This window comes from Esox lucius, chromosome 12 (assembly GCF_011004845.1).
Source record: "Esox lucius isolate fEsoLuc1 chromosome 12, fEsoLuc1.pri, whole genome shotgun sequence".
In the NCBI taxonomy this organism is placed as follows: domain Eukaryota; kingdom Metazoa; phylum Chordata; class Actinopteri; order Esociformes; family Esocidae; genus Esox; species Esox lucius.
The window spans coordinates 26,415,410-26,426,213 of NC_047580.1; the positions used below are offsets into that span (position 1 = coordinate 26,415,410).

The following is a 10,804-nucleotide window of genomic DNA, read 5'->3' on the forward strand; positions in this document are numbered from 1 at the left end:
ATTATCAGGGCTTGGATTGGATGAGAACCCCTATAGGTTGTTGTCAGTCTCCTGAAGACTCATGACCAAATGAGCCAGGATCCTTAACACCACCCCTTAACACCACCCCTTAACACCACCCCTTAACACCACCCCTTAACACCACCCCTTGACACCACCCCTCGACATCACCACTCATCGACACCACCCCTCGACACCACCCCTCGACACCACCCCTCAACACCACCCCTCGACATCACCACCCCTCGACATCACCACTCATCAACACCACCCCCAAACACCACCCCTTGACACCACCCCTTGACACCACCCCTCGACACCACCCCTCGACATCACCACTCATCAACACCACCCCTCAACACCACCCCTCCCACACCCACTACTTACTGTAACCAACCACTAAAATACCTGTACATTTAAATTAGATCCAGACAAACGCAAAAAAACAAAGAGGTTTAATGTGTAATGTGCAATAGAAGTCATATAGACTATTTCTAATTCATAAAGAATAAGCGAGACCATTACCAAGTCCTCATAAACAAGAAGAATGTTGGTTATTGTAGAGAGGCTGAGATTGCAATAATGACTTCACAACCAATAAAGGAGTATTACATTGCAATCCATTAACACCAGTAGCACACTATAGCATATTGACTGGGAATCTTGAGATGAATTCCCAACCTACAATATCTAAAATAATTAAAGGTCATGATTGCTCTGTCAAACCCTCTGCAATGTCAACAACGAGTGTATTTTCCGGTTTTCCGTGAATCTGAAAATAAGACCCTGATTGGTGTTTTCCACTTTTGGATATTAACAAGGCAACACTTGACCCTGTTCCTCCTTTTTACTGGATTAGTTGAAAAGTACAGAAGAGAACATCTACCAGGTCTTTTGTTTTCTTGTCTGGACCAGAATGTGGGGGTTGTAGTTTCAGGCGTATCTCTAACGCCTGCTACATTACATTAGCTTAAGTCAGTAGCCTGTAATGCACACTATTCCATTCAGAGGTTGTTTACAAATGGTTGGAAATGAGTTTTCATAGTTACAAAGGCTGCTTCAATCTGTTTTAATACAACGGCTTTGTTGAATATTTTACCGATCTCATGAAATAGAAATGAGGATGACGGGGAAGGGGTGCTCTGTCTTTTATTCATTTGAATGTTTTTTTTCCCTGTCTGTGTGTGTGTGTGTGTGTGTGTTTTGCAGTGCAATGTTAGAAAACAGCTGTTCGTCCTCTAGCTTCATCCCAGTCCCCCATCAATCACAGCCTGGCACAGCGGGCACAGATGTGCCCCGACACCCAGCTGATTGATTCATATCAGTTTAACGTTCATCACTTAGCATCTCGCCTCAATTCACTGTGCCAGCAGCCCCCCGGCCACAATAACCCACTACACACACACACACTCTCACAAACACACACCACTGAAGTCTGTTGTGGTGGTTACCTAGAAGAGGGGGCGGTGGTAATCTCAGGGGAGGGGGGGCAGTTGCCAGTAGCTTAAAAAGGGATTTGAGACCTCAATTCACTGCACTGTCACACAGAGAGAGACAATTGCATACTCAAACCACACACTCTCACACACAAAGGGAATCTTACACACACACACACACACACACCCTCCCCCTCGCCCCAGACCCAAACGTCCCAGTGGCCCTTCCAGAGACTGCTGCTGGTCTTTAGAAAATACCACTTAGAGCCGTAAGTCGTTTTAGCACTCAGAGACTTTGTTGTCCGGCACTGCCCTTTGAAGCCAGGTGAGAGGGAGCTGTCACTGATCTGGAGTCCCTCCAGACCTCACACACACACCCACTGATGTACCGCTGGGAAGTAAGGAACTGCTAATTAGGAAAGAGGAGAAAAGGAAGATTGACATTCCTTAGTGTCAAAGGAGTAAAGGAAAGTAAAGAGGAGGGGGAGGAGGGGAAGGAGAGGTGGGAGGAGAGAAGGGAGGAGGGGAAGGAGAGGTGGGAGGAGAGAAGGTGGGGGAGAGAAGGAGAGGGTGAATGGGGAGATGACTTGAATGCTTTACATATTAGAGATCTTCTGAAGCATTGATTAGGACTGTGACTGGAACTCTTTCAGCGTGGCAACAGCAGGAAATAGACATTACTACTTTTAAGATGAGCCAAGAAGAGGCACAGCTCACACACACCCCACACACACATTCATTCAGAGAGAGGGGTAGTGGAGAGAGAGGCCACTGGGCAGCTTGCCCTGACTCACTCCTCTCAGTCTGTGGACGTAATGTAATATTAGAGGTGCGTGTCTTCTTTCATCCTTCTGGTGTGGTGTTCCTGAAGGCCCACAGACATGCCTCAACATCAACATACAGACAAGCCTCCTCTTCCTTCATGTCCTCTCCGATAAGCTCATATGAAATGATCCATGCATTAGACTTTACAGAAGGGTTTAAGGGGGACCAGAGGTGTTGAGCTTTGGAACGGGGCTACAAAGGAGGAAGACGGACGTGTGTGTGCATGTCACTGTGGAAGTTCCTAATTTAACACATGGAATTGACAATGGAATCTCTCACTCTCTCTGCCTCCACTCTCTCTCTGCCTCCACTCTCTCTCTGCCTCCACTCTCTCACTCTCTCTCTGCCTCCACTCTCTCACTCTCTCTCTGCCTCCACTCTCTCACTCTCTCTCTGCCTCCACTCTCTCTGCCTCCACTCTCTCTCTGTCTCTCGCTCTCTCTCTGTCTCTGTTTCCCCAGATTCGTCCTTCCGGTACACAGGTAGTCCAGACAGTCTGCGTTCCCGTGCCCCCATGATCACTCCGGACCTGGAGAGCGGGGTGAAGGTGTGGCACCTGGTAAAGAACCACGAGCACGGAGACCAGAAGGAGGGCGACCGCGGCAGCAAGATGGTCTCTGAGATCTATCTGACCAGGCTGCTTGCTACTAAGGTAACACCATTTTACACACACACACACACACCACCACCAGACTCACCTGTAACAGCCCAATCTACAAGTCCCCTCTTTAGCTCGCTTTTGTGACAGGTTCCTTATCTGCTATTCACTTAGGAAATATTGTAGAGGTGTTTTACGACCTGGTGTGTCCGTTGTTTTTACCCAGGGTACACTCCAGAAGTTTGTGGACGACCTGTTTGAGACGTTGTTCAGTACAGTCCACAGAGGAAGCGCCCTGCCCCTCGCCATCAAATACATGTTTGACTTCCTGGACGAGCAGGCGGACAAACACGGCATCCACGACCAAGATGTCCGCCACACATGGAAAAGCAACTGGTGAGAACGCTGGGGGACGTAGGGCAGGAAAGATTTATGGGGTGTGTATCAGTTAGTTAGGAACAGAACTCTAAACTGGATCAGAGCCTGGGCCTCAAAGTCCTCTCTGAAGCCAGCACTTCAGCAACCCAGAACCAGGAGAGATATAAAGCACTGATAGTGTGTGGATTCTCAGTGTGACTCACTTGCATTGGTAACACAGAAGGAAACATTTGGACTCATTTCTTCCTCCTTTCCCATCCAGTCTCCCACTGCGTTTCTGGGTGAACGTGATCAAGAACCCCCAGTTTGTGTTCGACATCCACAAGAGCAGCATCACAGACGCCTGTCTGTCCGTGGTGGCCCAGACCTTCATGGACTCCTGCTCCACCTCTGAGCACCGCCTGGGCAAGGACTCGCCCTCCAACAAGCTGCTCTACGCTAAAGACATCCCCAACTACAAGAGCTGGGTGGAGAGGTAAGAGTGAGACAATCCACGGCTCCCTTTTCCGGGGCGGTGGGTATTTCGCGCCTCATTGAGACACTAATTAATTAATTGTAGGGTAACTGATTTTGTGAAAATGGCGAGCGTCTGGAGATGAACCCTGGGTCCTGTGATGAGGGGTTTCGCACGCACAACATATCACATTTCTAAATCCTTTTCCTGGTTAACCCTCATAAAAACACTTTTGGTCCTGGGGACAGTATTGTTATTTCCACCAATTAGTTCCAGTATTGGTTAAGTGGTCTCTAAATGGTGATGCTGAGTGTCTCCCCCTGTGTGCGGCTTCAGGTACTACGCGGATATTAACCGTCTACCGGCCATCAGTGACCAGGACATGAACGCCTACCTGGCAGAGCAGGCCAGGCTCCACTCCACTGAGTTTAACATGCTCAGTGCTCTCAACGAAATCTACTCTTATGTCTCCAAATACAGCGAGGAGGTGGGTCCTGACACACAAACACACACACACGCACAAACAGCATGTTTACACATGTTCTAATAACCCGTCTGGGCTGCGGCCTCATAAACAATCCTCTTCAGTCAAGACTAGCTCAAGGTCAGTCGTGACAAATGTAGGGTGATTCTGCAACGCGTCGGATGTGATCGTATTCATCCAAAGAATCCCCCCGTCCACTCCGACACACTTCACAGCCCATCCTAAGAGCCATACGTCCTGGGTGAGCGTGTGTGTGTCTGGGTGTTTGTGTGTGTGTGTGTGTGTGTGAAGAGGAAAGGAACAGGTGCTGTGGTGGTGCGTGAGTGTGTTTTGGTGTGTGTGTGTTGTGGTGTGAGGAGGAACGATACAAACGGGCTGTAAGCAGCTCAGCTTGTCTCTCTATCTCCTTAGTGGGGTGAAGGAAAACCGCCCTGTTCTCTCGGTCTCTCTGAGACGGTGGTGGAGGGTGAAAGGAAAGAGGGAAGAGCCATGGAGAAGCAGCTAGAGATACAAACCAAGCAGAAAGGCATAGAGAGAGAAACGAACTGAAAATTACAGAGAGGTTAAGGAAAAACAGGGAGGGATGGGTTAATGTCTCAGAGAAGAGACAGAAACAGCAGGAGAAGTGGAAGAAAGAGAGACAGATGGAGAGAGATAAGGAAAAGAAGAAAATAAACAGGAGTGGAAGTAAGAGAGACAGACAGAGAGAGAATCTGTAATGGAGAAGTTCTGTCTGTAATGTCAGCACCTCCATTGGGAGCTATTAGTCTGACCTTTCTATTAGACCACATTCACAAAACTAGAAGCCCACTCTTCTGATTTTCTTTTTCTTTTCTCCTTCTTGCCTCTCACCCCTCCCTCTTTCTCTCTCCTGTCCTCCCTACCCTAAGAGCTTGAATCTGCTATGTCCCACTCTATCCAGCTCTATCCAGCACATTCTTCCTACTTTATGTACACTTTCATCTCATACTCTTCTCCCTAGATTTCTCTCTCTCACACACACTCACACTATTTCTCTCTGTTCTCTCTCACTTCCTGAGTGCAGTACTTTGGCCCTTATCGGTGGCCGTCGGCTATTGTCTGGTCCTTGCCTGGCTCCTATTGCGGCCCCTATGGCCGGCTAACAGCTAGCATACTGCTAAATGGATTGGGGAGTAAGGAAGGGACCTCCACCTGCATACAGCACAGCAGATTAATAATAGATTGGTTTAAGGGGAAAGGGAGAGGGGGATGAGAGTCTGCGCTGGGCTCTGCTACGCCAGCCTCTAAGAGCACTTAGTCAGATGAGGGGGAGCGGACTGGCAGCCAGGCAGGCAGTTTCTGGAGCCATGGACAGACTACCAACATACCCAAACCATTCTTCGGTAATGTCCCCAACATTTATTGTAGCACAAGGCGTCCTACGGCCAGCCATGAGAACACGGAACGTTCCTGAGGGGGCCGAAAGGGAACGGTTCGTCCCTCTCGTCCAATAAGCCAGTTCTGACATGGTACAATGCAGTAGGTTTCTGACATCTTGAAGGGAGTGATTTGCTGCATTAGCATTGATCTACCTTTGATCAGCAGCACTTGGTATTGATCCGGTGTGTGGCGTGGCCCTTACCCAGAATCCTATTAGGCATTATTCCCGCTGTTGGATGTGAGAACATGAAGAAGAGCCCGCCGGCCGCCTCCATGTCACTCCGCGGCACGCGAGGCGCGTCATGTGACTCCGCGTGACACTGCAGACCACCGTGTGCCTGTTGGATTCGCCTTTGGACGAGGCCTCGCGATCGGCACGTTTCCGCGGTGGGAGGAAAACGTAAGATGGAAACAGGGAAACTGGGAAGGGTTTTGTGCCACTGTCTCCCACCGACAATTATGTAGCCCTTTCGTGTTATATTCATGGAATGAAAATCTCACACGTTTTGGCCGTTCCGACAAACACGGGAGTCCTGTGTGGCTCAGCTGGTGACTTTGGCACTTGGTGTGAAATTAGAACAACACTGCACTGTGCGACGCCACGTGCGACATCCGACTCCGTCTGCTTTGGGACACCAGGGGGCGACATTTAAGGGCGCCGACTTCATTCAGGATTTGACCCGTGTGACTGTTCTCTTCCACGTAATGTTAAGAGGTGGTCATAGTCCCCTGGAGGTCTTTAGTATGACCCCGTTCCCCTGGAAGCCATTGAGTCATCATTGGTTGTGGACAACTCAGAGCAGCAGTTATTCAGCGCCGGTCGATACACCCGTCTTGGGCATTTAAGAAAAGCACAGACCATTTCAAATTGCCCACATGTAATATTTTGTGAAGGTAACATTTTGTCATTCCCCAAACCAAACTGACTTCCCTGGGTTGTGTGTGAAACGGACACGGGGTTGATAGTAGGTTGGACTTATGACATTGATTCTTGCCCTCCTGTCTTTCCCTGTGACAGATCACCACCGCACTAGAGCAGGACGAGCAGGCCAAGAAACAGCGTCTGGCCTACAAGGTGGAGCAGCTCATCTCAGCTATGTCCCTGGAGAGCTGAGACAGAGCACAGGATTGGACGACTGGACCAGCCAGGGATGTCCGTCAACCACAGCCACCCAACCAACAGTCCTGTTACTCACCGCGGAAGGGACAGCTAAATGTAGCAGGCTGCGGGGAACTTTAAAAATCCAGAAACAAAACAGTTTTCTTTTATTTTCCTCTTATGCCATATTGGCCACCACCTCACTGAAAGACTCCACAGGCTTTGGAGACATGAGTGGGGATGATGTCTCTCAGAAGGGATGATGTCTCTCGGAAGGGATGATGTCTCTCAGAAGGGATGATGTCTCACGGTAGGGATGATGACAAGGTGGGACTATCTCACCACAAATCTTCGGAAAGGCCACAGGGCATCTTCCTTTCCAGTGGATATTATTTTTGTTTTGGCAGTCAGTGTTGTGTGTATAGCCCTGAAGAATAGATATGTTAAGATACTGAACAGAGGGCACATCCAATAGATTTGTTCTCAGTGTCTGCTGAAAACGTGGACAAAAGAACGAGAGGGAGGGAGATAAAAGACTTCTCATGTTTAATTGCAGAGATATTGTTCCTGAGTTTTGCTTCCAAATTTTTATTTTTGTACGTGTACATTTTGAACTTATCAGTTGCAGTCAAAACATCTTCCTTGTTACACATATGGACATTGTTCTTCTGTACAAAGTCAAAGACATAGGTTGTGTTATAACACATCTTGTTGAGTGGCCTGGCCCTCTTGAGGACATTGTGCTTTGTCATGTCTTCTGCAGCTCTTACCGTTCGTAACCAACATGATACTCATCAGAACCCATCTCTGACTGTAACCCATAACCTATGTACAAAACCCAACAAAACATGTCCTCAACGTAAGGGTGAATGGAACTCAGCACGGACCTCCCCTAAAAGGGGTTAAAGTTCAACCAGCATGCTTATCCGCCCCAAACTCCATGTACCCTGCTTGGTAAGAGGAGAGAACCAGAAGTCTATTTAGGTTATAAGGACAAAACCAGCACCAGTGTACTGGTGTCTGTAAGACTCTCCTTGGCAGTATAGCATCATTTGTATGTACTGTATGTTCTGATTTAGACACGTCAATGTATGTGAATGTACAATGAAGATCTATGTTTTTCATTTCCGTTTGGCTTTGTTCTCTGAACAAAATGGGAGTCCGTTGGTTTGAAACTGTATAATGGCCAACTGAACATGTACTGAACATTTATCCGTCCAAGCCCTTCCCACTGTTATTTAACCTGTTACCATATCCTGTATCTCCATGTGAACTAAACAGTCTGTAGCTGTCATTGCCGTGGCTACAGCCATCGGAACGTAGAAATACCATAACATACCGAAGTCTAGATTCTAGGGGACTGAGGCTGTTAGGTCGGCAATAATGGTGAACACACTCTATTACACAGTATAACCACTGTTTGTATCACTTTGGATTGGATCAAATGTGTGTGTGTGTGTGTGTGTGTGTAAAATTGCATGCATTGTATCACATGTCAGAAGAAGTGTTTGTTTTTTAAGTGCCAATGGATCAAGATAGTTGGAGATGGCTAGCGACAGATTGCGAGTGGATGTTCATTGTCTACCTAAACGGTCTACCAACAACGTCTTTCTGAAAGACAATAAGATGAAGCCTGTGTGTGTCTCGTTTGACTAAGTGCCAAAAGATCCTGTCATTTTAAATGATTCACTGATGTGTCGAAGTCGGTTAATGCTTTACATATGGTTCCAGCCAAGCCCTCGAACTCAAGTGGATAGCCTGCAGAGAGGTGCTCATGTGACTGGAAGCTTCTGAACAGGCATTAGGTACGTCTCTGTAAAATAGTTACTAGTCGAAAGAAATTGTTTTATTATTTTTTGGTTTTTTTAAATTATTTTTTTGGCAAGAGGGATAATGACCACAAGAGAATATCGAGTATGTGTAAAGCATGTTCACTCACCATGTAGATCTGCAGTAAGCTTGGACTGCCTTGGACTGGACTTAACCCATTAATAACAGGATTGATAGACAGTTGTTCAGTGAGGTTTTAAGAGGGAAACGTATGCGTCCTGATCCTAGCTCTGTGGCCACATACTGTAGATTCTCTCTTCTGGATTGGTGACAGCCGCCCTTTTCGTTTGCTCATTGTTTACATTAAGTACTTGAAACTAGTTTGTGTTAAAGGTGTACAGTATAATTACATTATTTATGGATGGAGAAAGCATAACCAATGTTAATGGATGAAAGGTGCTTCTTTTCTCTGTGGCCTTAGAACACCAAATTAACTAACCATAAAACCACTGAGTGCTCCGGATTCTCCTTCTACACTTCAACAGTAATCCGCCGCCTCAGCTGGCTCCATTTGGTTGAATTTGACACTGTCCTTTTGATATTGTACCTGGGATGTCGCCGTGAGTAAAGACTTGCCTGAGAAGGATAAAGACGTGAACAGAAGTTATGGTCTGCTACGGTACAGTGTGGCACGTCTTCGGTCGTCTCGCCAGAGCTGTTTGAAGAGTAGAGCTCAGTCAGAAACGGGAGAGAGAAACCCCCTTTAGCTTTAGTTTCCTGCTCCCTGCTTTGAAGCGGTGCTTTGATCTGAGTGTAGTCGTGTGCACAGTCTGATCGGGAGATGTGGGGGGAAAAAAACACATCAAAACAGGCGAAGAGAAATGCACGGAGCCCAGATGATTGACACTGTATTAATGTGTCCAGCCAAGGGGGGTTGGGTGGGGATGTCTGTTGACCCCACGGTAAGCAGAGACTCCTGCCCATCTAAGGAGATCTTTAGGTACACTTTTAATACACACACAAAGGAACAGACACACAGTCAAACATCATTATAAAGCTTCCTCCCGCGGACAGTGCTGTCTTCCATATTTCTTCCTCTACACCTCAGCTAGCAGAATCACCTTTTATGTCTCTTATTGCTTGTTGGTGTCCTGGTGCTTCTCATGTTTCGGGACACTTAGTGTGATGTATATTCCCCGTGATGAACTCTGTGTCGTGGTCGCTGGTCCGCTATGCTCTTATAGGAATAGATGGACACGGTTTGAATGAAACAACTTTTACTTTTCTCTTAAGGGACCAGTTCATAAAGCTTTTTCATTTTGTCTTTCTTTTTTTTTTTTTACATTAACTTCAATTCGCTGTTTTTTCTGTGCCATTATTCTGAATCCAAACTTGTTTTCTGCCCAGCATGCCATAACACCAGTAAATCAACAGTCAATAGAAAATAAGTTTACACATCTTGTTAATCTGCACAGTTGTCTGCATCTTCTATCTGGGAAAGGGATTTTAATTGATTTTAACACATTGATTTCATACTGTACACTTTTATTTATTGGAAGAAGATGATGACATTCAATCCAAAATAATGAGCTTTGGTTTGTATAATTATGTTTTGTTTACCATTCTGCAGCGCAGAATATATTTCCCAGCCGGTTTCATTGTTGTCTCTGTGACATGTTGCAGCTGATTCAGTACATTTTAAAAGAAGAATATTAAAGAGCAACTTAATTTCCACTACAGAAGAGTTGGAACCTAATTATCGAAGAAAATAGGTTGTGCACTTTTCTGCTCTTGGCTTACATGTTTTTGTAGGTGGTGTGGTTATGGGTTAGCTGGCATGTTTGAATACACACACACACAAAAAAAAAAAACATCTTTCTCCTTATATCAATCAGCGCAGTTAAAATCAGATAACTATTATACTCTTCAAGTCAAAAATATCATGGAATATGAAGTGAATATTCTTTTTTCCATTCTAAACATAAGACAATATAGGAAACTCTTTGTAGACACTGGACTCATGTAATATAGTAAATACCAATGAGGCTGATGAAGAAAATTATAATAATGGCTGTCTGTCTTGTTATTTTATAAAAGTGTTGTGAAAATTGTAAGAAAATTTAAAGTATTTAAATAAGTTGTTCATGTTTTTTTTTATTTGCTTTGGTTTTGTTATGATAATATATTATTGTGTACCTATTGTAAATATGAAGCACACCTATTTTGCAAGCCAAGGATTCACTTTGTACTGTTGTTATATATAAATAAACTTTGCTGGTTAAAAATGCATAGAGCTGAAAAACACTGCCTCAATTGTCTGATTCACATTAGAAAAAACTACTCTGCCTTCGTAGATTTG

General features: G+C 45.7%; 1 protein-coding gene across 3 annotated transcripts in view; it reads left to right on the forward strand.

Moving 5' to 3' along the window:
* The window catches only part of plxna2 (plexin A2), a 224,199-nt gene extending 213,827 nt beyond the window's left edge, over positions 1 to 10,372 (forward strand). For all 3 annotated transcript variants that reach the window (XM_034295893.1, XM_034295894.1, XM_034295895.1), the window contains exons 28-32: positions 2,723 to 2,913; positions 3,086 to 3,255; positions 3,500 to 3,712; positions 4,028 to 4,178; positions 6,595 to 10,372. In XM_034295893.1, the coding sequence (XP_034151784.1) occupies positions 2,723 to 2,913; positions 3,086 to 3,255; positions 3,500 to 3,712; positions 4,028 to 4,178; positions 6,595 to 6,690 (821 nt within the window). In that variant the 3' untranslated portion in view covers positions 6,691 to 10,372. The remainder of the gene's footprint in view (positions 1 to 2,722; positions 2,914 to 3,085; positions 3,256 to 3,499; positions 3,713 to 4,027; positions 4,179 to 6,594) is intronic.
* Positions 10,373 to 10,804: the final 432 nt, after the last annotated feature.